Source organism: Lepisosteus oculatus, chromosome 1 (genome assembly GCF_040954835.1).
Source record: "Lepisosteus oculatus isolate fLepOcu1 chromosome 1, fLepOcu1.hap2, whole genome shotgun sequence".
NCBI lineage: Eukaryota > Metazoa > Chordata > Actinopteri > Semionotiformes > Lepisosteidae > Lepisosteus > Lepisosteus oculatus.
In genome coordinates this window covers 73,274,909-73,291,585 of record NC_090696.1, presented here as the reverse complement: position 1 = coordinate 73,291,585, position 16,677 = coordinate 73,274,909, and the positions used below count along the sequence as shown (strand labels likewise).

Here is a 16,677-nt window from a genome sequence, read left to right as displayed (position 1 = left end):
TCCATTTGAAGTGCTGATTATTACTATCATTATAAGGGTAGTTGTGGTAAGTGTACCAAAAATAGTAATATTGTTTCAATATGATGTCAGATACTAGACTGGATGGTAAGAACCCAGACAGGGCCCCACACCCCTCAGAAAAGGAAAACAATAACTCATTAGTGAGGACCAACACATTGAACATTTAGTTGAGCTGGAACTTATATAATACGTTCCATGCTTACGCTTGCTGGCTTTTGTTTGAATAATATAAATGCTGCCAGATGGACCAGGCTGAATGTATTGGAAATTCTTATAATAAACTTCGGGGCCTGACACCCTGATAAACTAGGACAGTAATTTCAGTCACAGATTGAGACACAGATGTAAGGTATGTGGATAGGTTTCAACAAAGTCATTTCTCAATATACAGTTGTTTAGAGTTAAGTGGTTCTTCAGAAATTGGGTACTGTATTACTTGAAGTGATTCATGTTAGCAGCACTCACCTCTAAACAATACTTGTGATCAATCACCCTTTTTCTGCCGGACAGGTGTTATTGGAAGAGCTTGTAACCTGAACCTTGACTTTGCCTCTTTCAATTTGCTGTTTACCAATGCATAAATCAATGTTAATGTGTCAATGTAATGTAACTCCTCAAGGGAGGTATATTGAAATATCTAAAGCCTAACCATTGTATTTCTTTTCTCAGTGATGGAGCATTTCTTCTCCCATTTTAGAAAGCAATACACAACTGAGTGATGACAAATGAAGATATGTATATAAGTGCAACACATTAAATCCGAACATAAAGTGAGTGTATTTCATTTAGCACCATGAAAATAGGTATCAATAAAATACAGAATAAGCAACTGATCCCTGTTATCAGTGGAAAATGCTCAGAAATGTAAATGATTCATGTCATCATTTTTCATCTTAAATGCTAAAATAACAAAATGGACTGAGTAAAACGATACCACATTTTTTCAGGATGAATGGTCATTCTTCAAAAGTACAAGAATATATATATATATGTGTGTTCCATTAGGTTAGGTTTTCTGTCTAACTTGTAGCGGTTGGAGATTTATCTCCACACAGAAGAATTGTTTTAGACATAATGGAATTGTTCAAATGTATTCAAAACCACAAACTGTCAACAAAATAAAACGATGTTTTTGTTAAATATACTTAAAGGGTAAAACTATTAAGCTCCCAGCTGGAGCATTGCCTTCTTCTCCTGGTACAATATGAGACTGAGCCTGAGAAAATCAAACAGACCAAATGCAGAGACTAAAAATATCAAGGAAAAAAGTGCGAGCACTTATCTACACTCCAGGTTCCATTTACAAAACAATGATACTAAAACCAAAACGGCAAACAAATTATTGGGGGGAAAAAATAAACAAACTCATGAATTACACAGTACTTAATGAGGAGTTTGACACACACAAAACAATAAGCCAAGAACAGCAGATGAGATTCTGCCTATTGATGTTGATGTTGCTGTTGCCCTTATAACAGGATATTGCTTGATAAAAGGAGGCACAATCAATTTATTCAGCAAAGGAAGAGCAGAGAGACAGTCAAGACACAAACCAGCCTGAACAAGAAGCTGAGCAGGAAATGGTGGGACCCGCACATATTCCATGAAAAGAAAGAGCCAGTGCGTGTCAGGAAAAGCTGTGTGGAGAACCGAAGAGGGAGGAGGGAATCAGGTTGTTACCCAGGTCCATGGAAGAGGAGGAAGGGCTGGGGAGATTCAGAGAATATTGGAAAGGGCCAAGCAGAGGAGGATCTGGAAGAAGAAAGTGAAGAAGAGGAGATTGCTCTTTAAAAGACAAAGACAGAGGTCATGTAAATACATTAAAGTAAGGCAACATAAGCTGTAACAACAGCAGAGCCACCCCCACCTTGTCATATCTTAGAAGTCAACCAAGACTCAGCATGGTTAGTAATGGGAAGGAAGGAAGGCCTATGTATAAGGAAAAGCATGTTGCTGTAGTATTTCTTTACATTTATTCATCACTTCAATGCACTTCAAATACTGGAGGATCCCTGGTCAACTACCAGTGAAGTACAGATATCATGTGTCACTTCTGGCCCAATGCAAATCAGAACACGGTGAAGAGGGAGAAATTGCTTCAGCGATTGTGTTAAGGGTTAACATTAAGAAGGCCAAATTGCGCAAGCTGAGAGCGGAATTTAGTCAGTTCTCCCTTCCTAGTCATGATCTTGGTTGGTCATCCCAAACAGTGGGCATCACGTGCTCCAGTACAAATATCCGCAGTCCCCTGTCAGGGGAATCGATTTGGAAGTTCAGGCAGGAAGGACGAGCTGGTCATGCATCATCATCTACAGGAGTGATCTAGTTTTCTTTAGAGGTCTCACAACATAGTACTGACCAGGCCCAGCATTGCTCTCTGCGATTCGATCAGATCATTCCACAAAGTTGACCCATGGTATACTTCATTAAGAACATAACCAACCAAAGAACAGATTATGATCAAATTCTGTATACAACAACTCGAGCACGATTGTTAAAACATGCGAGTTCATGTCAGTCTCAAAGCACCAGTTACCACATTCAATGCCATGTTTTATAGCAATACATCAGAGTTAAGGAACACATCCTTAATTGAAAGTCGTTGTCTAAATAAAAGGAAAACTTTCATGAAGACACACTGGAAAGGGATGAAAAGTAATCTCTTATCACTCTAAACGTTGTAGAAGGTAAACTCCCCACACCATGATTACTCCTCCATGCCTAAACCAGCCAAGCTGACATGAAATATGATGCAGTCCTACTTTAAATGCTGCGTCAGTATTCAACTAAGACAAAATGCTAAGAAAGAACATGAACCTTTAACTGAATGCTGGGCAATACTGCACTAAATTGCCAAATAAGATCCTAGGCTAAAGTAGAGCATAACATCTTCCTTCTCATTCACAGGGGTTTATAACACATTTTAGCACATTCTTGGAACATACAAAGTTCAGGAAAAATGTACAACATATGCAAATACATAAAGTCGTATAAAGATGAGACTAGTCTTCTTATAATGATGGATGTGTTAAGTTAGATCAGTCACTGGTTGAGCACGTAAATGACTGTTCCATGGCACCCCAAACACACAAAGGGTTACAAGAATGAAATATATAACACAGGGAAACCCGGAGTGCAAGTGTCTCTCAGATCCTGAAACTTGTGCACAACTCTGTATTCAATGATGTCACCAGGTGAGAGAATTTTTTGTAGAACCAAACAGAAATAGAAATTATTCCAAATAGATGAGAGCTTATGAAATACTAAGGGCCAACCAGGATAACAAATGACTTTCTGCCCAACCTAGTGGGTTTTCAACAATTGGGCTTATTCAAAAGCAGATAGGGGGCAGAAAATAAGAGATCTGGGAGCCTAATTGGCTTATACAGGTCCCCATGGGGCTGATGCCTCCAGATTCCACCAATTCTCCCAGACCCTCCAATAAAGATCCTAGACAACAATATTTAAAAGATACCACCAGGACTTGGAGTTCAGTAAGTTTGTCTATCAACCCCTTGGCTGTTGACCCTCAAAATCAAAGCAGCTGTATTCAGTCTCATTTGTTTTAGCTGTGATGGTGGGAGTGAAATTGGGTCCGTGAGCTATATGAAATTGATGTGACGATGTATATTTTTATAATGAGGATGCTAGCATGAAGTGTAGCCTCTAGAGAGGGCCAACGAGTCACAGTTTGCTGTCATTGGCCCTGGATCACTTTCTCTTCACACATCTGCTCAAGGTGGGGGGAGATCTTCAATAAGAGAAACCTATCAATTAGTTAAACAAGTGAAACAAAATAGGTGAGACCTTAGGGCTGTGACAGAATAGGAATATGAGGAGGAAGAAAAGTTCTCATCGCCATGAGATGTAAAGTCATAAGGATTAATCAGGATCAATCAATATTTGTATCAAAGAGACAACCAAAATTCCCACATTTTCAAATATAATTAAAACATGGGTGACTAAACTAGAAAGGACAGAGAAACACATTTATTAATTTTTTCATCAGTGCAGAGTGAACTATGCTGTATGTCACTCTCTGAGTAAAGTGGAGAACAATTTGGAAATGTCCAGAGCCAAAGCATTCTAGAACTTCTATTCCAGGTGATCAATGTCTTCTCTGTGTTTATAGAAAACACTGCACAAAAGGTTAGTTGATGGGAAGCCTGATCCAAAATATCACAGAGGTGCTGCACAACATCCATAGATGGTTATGATATATCAGATCATCTGTTTGTTCATACATCCAGTAAGAAAGAAACTTTCCAAAACGTTTTTGTGTGATCTTAACAGCAATAATGATCTATACCTCAGGCAGAGTGATGTGTCTTTGCCTTTTCTAAGAAGAGTTAACTAATGTTTATCTTCTTGGAAAGACTCAGTTTGCAATGAAAACTTCCCAGAGTTTAGTGTTAAAGGGAAAATAGATCACACAGTGCTTGCAACAGCTCCAGCAGCATTCCATGCAAGACAGGAGAGTTCCATTTTTACACAAATCAAACAGCTGCCTTTTACTCCTGTAAAATACATAATATAGGTACAAAAAGTGTCCCTTTCAGTAGATTTAACTCCTTTATCCTGGCAATGTCCATAACAATTTGAATTGTTCAAACCTGTGAATTCAGAAATTCTCAGGTTTGAACAAAAGTCTCTGAGAGCTTAATTTTGTAAAAGGACCTTGGTGTTCTCCATCTGGCAGTGTTGATGGGCAATTTCTATCGCCAATTCAGCCAGAAGGGATTTAACCAGGCTTATCTCTTTTTATAACTCCCTGATGCTATCTGGGCTCTTATGATCTGCCACCTGGAGGATACCCATTGACTTACCTGCCTTGTCCACATGAAACATAAAACTTAAACTGAATATTACTTGTTGTGAAAAGAACTGAACGTGAGCGAGTGTCTCTTAACCAGAAGTCATCGGAAGTCCTGCTCCATAACAAGTCAAAAGCAAAAGATATCACCTCCATTTACCTCATTTCCTCCTTGACCTCATTTCACAGTGGCTGTAAGAAGAGCAGTCATTAGTCTTAGACAATCTGAGTAGGAATGCAGATTAATTAAATTTTTCAGCTGTGAGATTAAACAAAGAAAACAAAACACTAAATTAAAGTAACATTAAAACTTTTTTAAACTATTTCCGCAAAATGTTAGAAAGCAAACAGTGGAAGCAAAATATTATTTTATTACTCCAAAACTTTCAAGCAGATTTCTTCAGGTCAAAATAATGACTAAATAACAACGATTATAAACAAAGGGGGTTTATTAGAAATTCTGAAAAGATTTCCTTCTTTTTCTGTGCAGATAAGCCTACATATTAGCCTTATCAGGTAGCCTAGTTGGATGGGTGATCTTTAAAAATACATATTTTCAAAAAGATATATCAAACAATACATACAGTATGTATACCTTAAGCACACTGATAAAAAACATGCATTATAAACATTTATTTTTTATCTTAAAGCAAGGAAACATCTGCCTGACACTTCTGTCCCATCCCTGTTACACCATCTTAAGTGATACTGTCCCATTAACAGGCATCAGGTAAATTCGAGATCTTAAGCCAATCCACTGCCCATTGCTTCATCAGATTATGATATATTCCACTCCAAAAAGGAGAAACTGAGAGTAGAGTGTTACTCTGCCTGGTTATTTTAGTTGTGTTTTAATTTTTGGTCAGTTTGATTTCTTACAAGGTGTAGTCAACGATGAGTAATTGCAGAAATGTGCATCTTTGACACAAACAAATAAACCATTCTTTATTTTATGAAACAGTGGAGTGGAAATATATTTACAACCATGGGTTAAATTGCATTTACCCTTTTTTTTTTATTATGTCTTACAATTCATTGTATTGTAACACCAAAGTGCTGTCAGATTATAGTCTCTGTGAATCAGCACAATTATTTAGTGTTAGGGATATTGCTCCATTACAGTATGGATTGTGCCAAAATTGTGTGATCACTGAGAAAACAGTAACCATCAATCAATCCATTCATCCAATTTTTACCGTCTTATCAAATACAGGGTCATTGGAAAACAACAACAACCACACTCAAAACCCCAAACCGGCCAATTCTGGAACCCTCAATTAAAATTTGGATATATCAGCCAAATGAAGACTGCAGGTTAAATTGGCGTTGGGAAGGAAGCTCTAAACAACATTGTATGGAGGAAAACTGTGGACTATGGACATCCTGATCGCTGGTGATATGATTGTATCAAGAAATTAATTGTTTAATTGCAAAGATAGATGTACAGAATTATCACATTATATGGTGATATCCCATTTTTGCTACAGTCTGCAAAACCCAATAATCTATCCAACACATTATAACCAGTATGAGCACATTTTCTGCACATTTCTTGTTGTGGAGTAATGATAGTATTTTTCGACAAGTTAATAACCTGGAGAAACCATTTGAGTGTTGAGCAATACCACACTGCCTTATACAGATGCAAAATTAGAAGCTGATATTGCAAAGGAGTGTCACCAGTCATCTCCTGGAAATTTAAAAAGCATTGGTAGTGTGAGCAAATGATAAGAACTGTTATTGAAGAAGCACCTGCAGACAGGATGATCCTGTGGAAACTGCAATGAATCATAAAAAAGAATGCTTACCCAACTCTAGCAATACTTGAGTGAAGTAAGGGGTATTTCTATGTGACAGAAGACGATACATAACCATGTCCAAAGGCTTAAGAGTCAGCAAACTGGTATAGGCAAGGAGAATCAGGCTGCAGAGGATACATGACCATGTTGGATGTATACTATATTAATTATATGGCGTTATCCCATTAGTTAGCCTAATAATAGTGCAGTTTTCATGGAAGGTGAATTGGCACTGAAACATGGCTTTCTCATCTAGATTTTTGCATGTCCATTTGCTTTCTGGTTGGGCTGAGCTCAGTTCACCTGACTCAACCTCTAATGCAGCTGATGCATTGTTTAACTGGAGTTTTTTTTATTTTGTTTTTTGTTCTTTATAAGTGGAAGATTTTGTGTTAGTTATCAATCTTTGAAGGTTACAACTGCTTCAGAGCTCCAAATACTTTAAAAGTGTATCATTTGTAAATGGTGAGATCAGTTAAGTAATTCAGAGGTCAGTTAAATAAGAGTAGGATCACCACTGTCTTCCCAGGAGCATGACTGGGAAGCACTGCTGACTGATGTGTGCAGATCAAATATAGAGTCTGCCTGTAACCCCTAAACTGGAGGCAGTCAAATAGCAGACCTTCTACAAATTAATTCCATATTATAATAATAATACCACTTTATTAACCCTTTACAATTTCTTGTATTAGGAATTATCTTTTCGCATACCCCAGCTTGCTCTCCATGAGACACACAGACTGGGGTCAGAGCGCAGGGTCTGCCATTGTACGGCACCCCTGGAGCAGCTGGGGTTAAGGGCCTTGCTCAGGAGCCCAACAGAGTAGGATTCCTCTGCCGGCTGCAGGATTTCGGGAGCAGGGGTTAGAATTGGTAGCTGGGCTATTGAAAAGTTAGCTGGTTAACCATTTGATAAATTGCTAATCCGTGTAATAACACAATTAAAAAAGCAGCTAAACCCAAGAGCAGAATCTGCAAAGGGTAGAAATGGCTTGCAAAGTGTACTGTGAAAGACACAAGTAGGAAAAACATGATGGGATCCCTTTGTCCCGCTGTTATGTAAAACAGTGAGTATAAACATACTTAAATATACTGAGATGAGTTGTCTGAGCTTTTTTCACATTCAGAAAAGTGCTTGACCTGTGCAACCAGACCAACCATTCTCACCCCTGCTTCCAAAAGGCCACAAGATCTTCTGGTTTTTATTTCAGCTGAGCTCTTAATAACTTGATTGAATCAATTATTGACTCAATAGGTCTTAATTATAACTGTTTCCAAGTCTTCGGTCATTTAGGACTGAGCTCCTTATAATACCTACAGGCCTGTTGCTCTCGGTGAGTTAAAAATTACTGCACTAGATAATTACTAATTGGCTTGCTTACTAAGGATTTTCATTATTGCTGGACTTAACTTTTCAAACAAAGTGGGGGGTTTTAACATTTTATTAATATGCATATTTCTTATAAAATCCATGGTGTTTTAAGATTTAGCAAAGATTCCGCCTTATATACTTGAATGATAGACAAACGTAAGCTTCAGTTGTCACATTTCTCAGCTTCAATTCAGTTTAAACACGCTTTTAACCTTATATTTATAGAAATCCTTTAAAGCTCTACTGCTACAAATCAAACATTGAGATCTCTGTGCGGACATGAAAGACACCAGCTTCGCATATGTGTGAAACTTTGACTAGCTTTACTGGCATTCCATAAAATTACCCATGCATTAAAACATCCTCATGTACTGCTTGATACCATGTAGTGGGTCAGCAATAAACTATAAGCAGGTCCACACCTGACTTCCGCCACAACAAATTGATAAAGGCAGATGCATTGTATTAAACCTCGTAAAAGTAATTTAAATCCGTTGAGTCTGGTCCATATCACTTCGGATATCAAAACGGCTTACTTTCTGCTAGGCGCTACGCAGAACTGATAGACCTGCCCGGCTCTACAGCTCAAGGCGGCAGCAGCACTGAAGTGCGATGAGGTGAAAACCGCAAGGCGTCGGGACCCCGCAATTTGCGCCGCAGCCGCAATCGCCACAGTAAATTACAAAACAAACAAGGGTGAAATACTGCATACAGCTCACCCCTGACGAGATCTGCGCCTTTTGCAGCCAACGTGTTTGTGCAGCTATATTTAAAGTCGGTTGATTGAGGAAATGTTGAAAACAGCAGTTAGGGTTTTCCCTAATGAGACCCCTAGAGGGACGAAGAGGCAGTCTGAGGGTGAGGGTCTTCGCGAGAGGGGGAGGGACATCGACTCTTTCAGCGGTGATTGCGGCTTCACCAAAAATAAAAGTACATCATTGTGTCTTATCATTCGGTAAAAAATGAAAGTCTAGATGTTATAACGTTTTGTAATTCCAAAATAACACGATTGAACTGGAGGCAGAGTCCGCTCAGAATGGTCGAAGAGGAGGGGACTTGTTTTCGCTAAGGAAAAGCGCGGACCTCGAAGTTGCTATAGGGGTACAATAGGGTTTTAATCCAAAATTAAAACCCCCTTTTTGTTACGATAAGGGCCTTGCGTCGATATTAAAATATTTGTACATGCAAATATAGGAAGGAGAGGAGTAATGCCTTTCTACAAACGTCACACCGGTTTGGAATAGCTCGTCTTTCACTTGTTTAGCATCCTATCGCGCCATGCTGTACCTCTGTCAGGAAGCAACAGCTGCAGAACACAAGAAACCAAATATATTTCAGAAACGTAAACCGAAGTTCCACAGGTTAAAAAAAAAGTATGATTTGTCAAGGTTATATTCAGACTTCTTTCGATCTGAGACGTTAATCTGGTTCGTGCACATTGCATTTGGACTGCCTTCGCTTCCCAAGTGACTCACATAAACCTGTTCGTTTAAACAAAGAATATGGGCTATTGTTAAATCCACCTCCTACCTTTATGGGTGTTGGATTCGTAATTTGGCTTCAAATGATCAGAATTCTTTCAGTTGGTTAACTTCGTTGTGCTATAGTGATGACCTTCCTGTCTATTTACCTTTGCTGAATTTATATCAGGTTTATCAAACACTTCTCTCGTGTTCAAATATTTAGCTCTGCATAACTTTATTTATTTATACGAAATTTAGTTTGAAAGGAGATCAGAGAGGAAAGGAGGGGTTTGTAACAAGAGTCTGACCAAGTGACCCAAAGGCTGATTATATGTCATTAACTGGAGACTCCACGTATCCAAATTACTAAAAGAACCTCCATTCAGCCAGATGAATTACATTTGCTGCACACATACAACACTTAAACAAATATAAATCATGTTCTCTCCTGTGTGGTTAGCAATAAACAATGTTAGTATTTCATTTGTGATTTCTATTAAGAATATGCAGGCTATTTAAAAAGTAACACGTTTCATTAAAGTATGACTTAAAATGAAGACGAAGAAAAATTATGCGTCCTAGTAAAGGGGGGTTTTAAAAGATGCTTAGCTTAAATACCTCTTCGTTTAATATACACGTTTTTTGTCATCCGTACACAGGCAAACACACAAACATCAAAACTTGTGTGTATGTATATAGGCCTATTACAGCTTATAATTCTATATATGCCTGCAAAGCGTTCTTAACCGGAATGTTACAATGAACTGGTTTCTTAATGAAAAAGAAACATACGTTAGAGTTGCGTTTTAAAACTATTTTTGATTTTTTTATCAAAACATTCTCATTTGGCTGCTTCTGTTTTGACTGAAACAAATATTAATAATTTGTTATTAATTATAAGAAAAAATAACGAATTAAAGATACAGCATGGATTATTTGAATAACGTGAATTGTACTATTGTTTTTAGGAGTATAAGTACATTGATTAAGGCTAGTTTTTATTTTTAAATTAACTGCTGAAATATTGCTGTTTTTTATTATGTAATGATGGCACTGAATTCTTTCAGAAAAAAAATATTTGTATATTGCTTCTATTCATTTGTACGTAAATACGTGAAGAATTAATTTTTCGCTGTGCTGGTTTTATGCAGCTGAATTTGAGATATTATATTTGACATTAATCAATATAGTTAGGTTGGGTTTCGCATTACTTTTTCAAATATATCGATTTTAAAATGCACATCTGATACGTACAATTATCCAGATAAATAATATAAAGTCAATTTTATTCCTGTGCATTTGTGGATAAAGAAACTGTTGCAAATAATTAATTCCAAATAATTTTGTTTAGACCACATCAGGAAGGAGAAAAATTGAAACATTTTTTTAAAATAGAAAAATATTTATAAAACCCTTTATCACAGTCATTTAATTTTATTTATTATTTGCTTTTGTCTGCCCACGCATAATCACTGTACAATGTTTCATGTGTAAATCTGAAGGCGCAGAAGCCAGTTTGTTAAAATTGCGCCCTCCTTTGGATCATTATAACATCTGAAGACATTGAGTTGATCCCTCGAAATAATTTCTCTACATTTCAAAAATATCAAACTGCGTCTTTCCACATTCGACTAATGCATACTTATATGTCTTCTGAAGTCAAAGAGATAATTAAATATCTGTAAACACATAAACGACTGTTAGTAAGCAGTTATGTATAAAATAGAAATTATGAAAAAATAGATCCTTTTGGAAGAAAATTAACTGTTTTGTTAGTCTTAAAATACTGTATAAGACATGAAGCAATTCTTCAAGAATGTTAAAAGTTAGACGTAATTTTCCAGGTTTTAATTTCGCTTAGCGATATCATGTTACTTCAAGATTAGGCTACTAGACCACAAGCCCGTGTATATTATTTTCCATAACAGGTTTTATCAAAGGTAAACGTGATGAGAAAACCTTCTTTAAAGTGTAGCAGATAGATAAATATGTCAGTAAGCTCAATTCATCGTTGTCTACCTCACAAATGCAGCATTTTACCTGAATAAAAGGGTCTGTATAAAGTTTCAGTTCGTGTAGCACTTTCTGGAGGAAAGCAGTCCCTTTCCCATGGACATGCACGATGCTAGATCCATCAAATTAATAAGGATAACTGATCTATCATAAATGTTTTGATGTATAGACGACAAAATCTAAAATAGCAGAAATCCGTAAAAGCAGGTGCTCAAGTAGCTAACTAAAACAATTGCTTGCCGTTTATTTTGCAGTTCAAATAAGGCCTACCAATTCTTACACAGTATAATCTCGGACGCCCTATTTCTATACGTTTTAAACTACACAGAAGAGTCATTTGTAGTCACAGATGGACACAGAACCCTAAAATAGAAAATTATATATAAAATCAAAATCATTTACGCTACATGTAGATACCCCCAGTGTGTATGTGTGTAGAGGTATATACTGTACGTGTTCGTGATTATATATATATAATAATGCACTAGAGAAATAATGAGACACTGAGTGGAATACTCGGTCATATTTCGAGTAATGCTGAACTCGTCGACACGTAGGTAGCGACATTTAGGCACCTTAAATCTGTAGTACAATTTAGTTGATTTATAACCGACGTGCAGTTTCTCGCTCCTCAAACTCAGATGATGATATCGACGCTGTTCAGTGATACAAATTCGCAAGCGCTGTCTTGATTTGGAGCTGTTTTCATTTGTACTGGCTATACGCTCTTTACCATTCCAAAACGTTCTATAAAAGAATACCTAAAATATGTATTGATATATATTTAGCATCAGATACCTTGTGTGGACGGCCGTATTTTTTCTTGCTTTTTCACGATTCGCGTTTCGTGGCAAACTTTAAATATTGCAAAGCTATGTGTAATTATCTTAACGGGGCCTACTTTTCTTCATAACACACATGATCTCCCGCAAAGAAATGGGTTGAGTTTCTTTCACGTTTATTGATTAGCAATACATTGTACAACTCAAGCCTTCGCTCGCCGCCCGGTGCCTGGGTGAGTCGTGAGCCCCAGGAGCCACAACAGCAACAAAAACAACAACTAGAGCATCAACAGCAAAAATAATAGTAATACTTTAAACTTAGCGCGAATATATTGAAGGCTGTTCAAAACACTTTAGAGGACAGCACAGGGATGATGCGAAATGCATTCTGAATGTGTTTTGCGAGTATTAGTCTTTATAATATAGAGTCTGTGCAGAGAGAGAATCTAAACAGTGTGATAAATATGTATTATGTGAAGACTGTGTGGATATCTATGCTTAAACACTTGGCTTAAAGTGGATGTATACTTATACAATTGTTTTGATTGTATGCCCAGCCCAACTTACTTTTTTTACTATCTGCCTTAAAATCCCAAGATGTTTTAAAAGTTCAACCGGAAAGCGAATATACATAAATACATAAGTGACACTTATTATTATTATTATTATTATTATTATTATTATTATTATTATTTATTGATGGACTTCATCAGCCAATCCTTAAAGGTGCGATTGGAAATTAGGAACGTAAACACCCTGTACTGCCGCTTTCAGTCCCTCCTACTCTGCGATCTGATTGGCCTGCAGACATTTTGACGACATATATTAACCCAAGCAGCTCTAAAGATGAAGTTGTGACATGGAGATCAAACTGAGAAATTCTTACCGTGCTGAAGAGTGAAGCCGGGCATTGCAAATCAGTGACTTTGGATTCGGAGAATACTGTTTTTAAATGCCGCAGCTGTTCGACCGGAAAGTGGGTTTAAAAGATATTCCGTATTCGTGAGGAATTCGTTTCCAGCTCTCATGAATGCCCTCGATAAGAAGGAAAGTATTTTAAGAGACTCAATAATGCAAAAGAAAAGCTTACACGTTGGAACTGGACAATGGAGAAAACTAAGTGTAAGTAATTGACCGCAGTTTTTGTTTTTTAAAGATCGTCATTTTTGTGTTTCCCCTTGTCCCGCGGTTAGAAGAAAGGTGAGCTTGGAGATCTATTTATTGACCACCAACATGCACTGCTGTCATTAGATTATCGGAGCTAACGGACAAGTAAAATGAGGCTGCATTAGGTTAAAAAAAAAACAGAATCGCGATTGGCCATTCGTTGACTTTGCACATTTAATTTTATGGCGAGCTTCCTTCACCCAGACTTCGCGGAGTCCCGTTAAACCGATTTTTTTTTTTAAAAAAAAGGAGACGCATTCTCTTGTCGAGGTCGGCTACAGATCGGCTCGGTGCGCTTTAGAATGAGTTTGGTTGGTGGATTCCCTCACCACCCAGTGGTGCATCACGATGGCTACTCCTTCGCTGCTGCAGCCGCTGCCAGCCGCTGCCATGAAGAGAACCCTTATTTCCACGGGTGGCTCATTAGCCACCCAGAGATGTCCCCCCCTGACTACACTATGGCACCGTCGTACAGCCCCGAATATGCCAACGGCGCGACAGCTCTTGACCACTCGCACTACGGGGGTGTTCCTGGGGCCGGGGCAGTTGGGCTGGGACCCCGTCCCGTGAAACGGAGGGGCACGGCCAACCGCAAGGAGAGGCGCAGGACTCAGAGCATCAACAGCGCTTTCGCCGAGCTGCGGGAGTGTATTCCCAACGTCCCGGCCGACACGAAACTGTCCAAAATCAAAACGCTTCGGCTGGCCACCAGCTACATCGCCTACCTCATGGATCTGCTGGCCAAGGACGACCAGAACGGAGAGGCAGAGGCCTTCAAAGCGGAATTCAAAAAGACCGACGTGAAGGAAGAAAAGAGGAAGAAAGAACTGGTAAGGAAAAATGCAGCCCCGACAAAGCAATATTTCAGCTATCGGAAGGTATATGGCGTGACGGCCATTTCTTCTGAACTAAAAAAAAAAACAACAACACACTTTTGCCAGCGGGGAAAGTCTTGTTTTCAACATCTAGGCACAAACACAATGCCTTTTAAATTTTTATTGGTATGGCAGTTGTATGCAGATACATATTATTAAAACACTGGAGTAACAGTCTATAAAAATTAAAACAAATAAGCCCAGACATTAACTGTATATTATTTATTGTATTATATTAGGAATAAATAGTAACAAAATTCTTAGCCTGTGTTTTCGAAATTCCTCGGTTGTCGTTTTTTTTTTACGGTGTGTTCAATGCAAATATTTGCGTACGTTATTATTAACCTTGTTACTGCTACTACTGAATTGATGTTGGTGAATTTGGCCATTTCGAGAAAATACAGTAATGGACACTATGTCCTCTCACGGGCAAAGCTGGAATGTACATTACGGAAAATGTACACGTCAAACGAAAAAGGTTTAATTCTAAATCCAGATACTTATAACTTTGGGGGAAAGTGGGCCACACACCGAGATGTTAGATATTAAAATGCGGAAGCTACGAATTGCAAGTACGCACACAGAATCATTTTTGTTCTTAAATAACGCATATATTACGCTTATTTTTTTCTTCTTCTTTCACAGAATGAAGTTTTGAAGAGCTCTGCGGGTAGCAATGACAAAAAAACCAAGGGAAGGACTGGGTGGCCTCAGCATGTCTGGGCGTTGGAACTCAAACAGTGAAAGTTTTCCTCCCGAAAAGGACTTAAAAGGAAAGCCTTTTAGACTCCTTCTCAAATGTACACTACAAACGTTATTTTTCGGAATATTTATGTGCAATTTTCCCGCCATGAAGAGTGGATATTTGAAGAAAACCATTCCATTTTTAAGAAGAGAAGACCTGTTTGGTAAGGGATTGTGTATGTCGTTTCATGTGGTGAATGTTTGTTTCATTGTTGAAGTGTAGAAAAGCCAAACAACGACTTTGGCACTAAAGTGTAAATGAAGTACAAGTTGGCTCTTTCTGGATATAAATATCATTGGAGTTTTACTGTTAAATATCTTGATCCAGTTCAAGTAATATTTCATTTGAAAATGTCATTTAGTGTTCTATTGTCATATTTTTGTGGTCGTCCAGTATTTGATGATGTTTTAAACAGCTGTTTAGTCTGTGCACTTCCGTCCAGAAACTTGGAGCTTTAATAATATTTGGAGATGTAAACAATGTAATTAATTCAATAAACCACTGTGTTTTTTTTAAACAAGCATAGACCCATTGTTGTATATATTAATATAACAAAGGTATATGTTGAAATGCTGACTAATTTAAAACACAATAAACCAGCTTATACCCCATGCATTGTTACTTAATCATTTGTTCTGCGTTTCTGATCAAAACCACAAAATGCCTGTCTTAAATTAAAAATGTGATTTTTGTTTCAAGCATTCTCCAGCTCTCACTGATATTAACAGAAATCCTGAAAGGAACTGCTACTCGATTCTTACCTGTGCTTTCGCGCTTCACGCTATTTTAACGCAGTCCCGTGTTACAGATGACAGTATTAAAATCTTTGCAGCCTTACTTATCATGATGTGACAGTTAACTCAAATAGCACTCATGCGATGTATCTGGAACAACCCTTAAAATAGACTTTTAAACATTCCCACGCGTCAGATATTTGAACTGGTTGATGTGGATGGCGGTGTGGGGGCTGGGCTGTCTGGAAACATAGGTGATCATGTAACAGGTAATTTTTACCTTTAAGAGGAAACACTGAACAGGGGAGCAAAATATAGATTGTGGGATATAGAAGATTTACAACCAGGTTGTCAGAAGAATATTAACTTTGTGGTCAGCAATATTCTCAAGGGTTATAATCTACAAATACAATATAAACAGAATTGCCGTGTGAACGAGATCCAGGACTGACTACTTGCTCTGCAGTTTGCACACTGAATCTATTACATATAAAACCTAATTGAAATCTGTAGAAAATGTTTTTTTCAATGAATGTGCCGTCTTCATTCGCTTCAATAATGTGCTTCCTGGCGTTGATTCAATAATGTATTAACTTAATTAGTGACGAACAAATACTGAAACGATCTGGTATTGTTAATTCATATATACACACAATTATTATCTTGAGAAAACAGCAATACAATAGGAGTTACCCGCTTTACACGTAATCTTCGAAAATGTAGTCATTTGCCCAGTGTAGCAAAAGCTGCCCAATTCCATAAAATGTAAAATTGTAATTCAATGTAACTCCAAGGCCGGGAGGTTACAACTTGAGACAGGCGTAGCCTACCTTTTTTGATAGGATCGTATTCTCGACGTAAACGTAATCCTCTTATTTTAAAAGCGCCTATTT

The 16,677-nt window shown here is 37.8% G+C and overlaps 1 protein-coding gene and 1 long non-coding RNA gene across 3 annotated transcripts; one reads left to right on the top strand and one right to left on the bottom strand.

Moving 5' to 3' along the window:
• Positions 1 to 969: 969 nt before the first annotated feature.
• Positions 970 to 15,891, bottom strand: LOC138241365 (uncharacterized). Its single transcript, XR_011190585.1, has 3 exons — positions 15,812 to 15,891; positions 4,995 to 5,026; positions 970 to 1,773 (listed from the first exon to the last, which is right to left on the bottom strand). It is a non-coding gene; the product is annotated as an uncharacterized lncRNA (long non-coding RNA).
• On the top strand, positions 13,105 to 15,661 carry hand2 (heart and neural crest derivatives expressed 2). Of its 2 annotated transcripts, XM_015345396.2 has the most exons (3): positions 13,105 to 13,385; positions 13,680 to 14,260; positions 14,951 to 15,661. In XM_015345396.2, the coding sequence occupies exons 2-3, from the start codon at positions 13,733 to 13,735 to the stop codon at positions 15,047 to 15,049; spliced, it is 627 nt and encodes a 208-aa protein (XP_015200882.1). In that variant the 5' UTR covers positions 13,105 to 13,385; positions 13,680 to 13,732; the 3' UTR covers positions 15,050 to 15,661. The 2 variants fall into 2 exon arrangements, with proteins under 2 accessions (XP_015200882.1, XP_006630021.1); XM_006629958.3 differs by having other exon boundaries at positions 13,105 to 14,260.
• Positions 15,892 to 16,677: the final 786 nt, after the last annotated feature.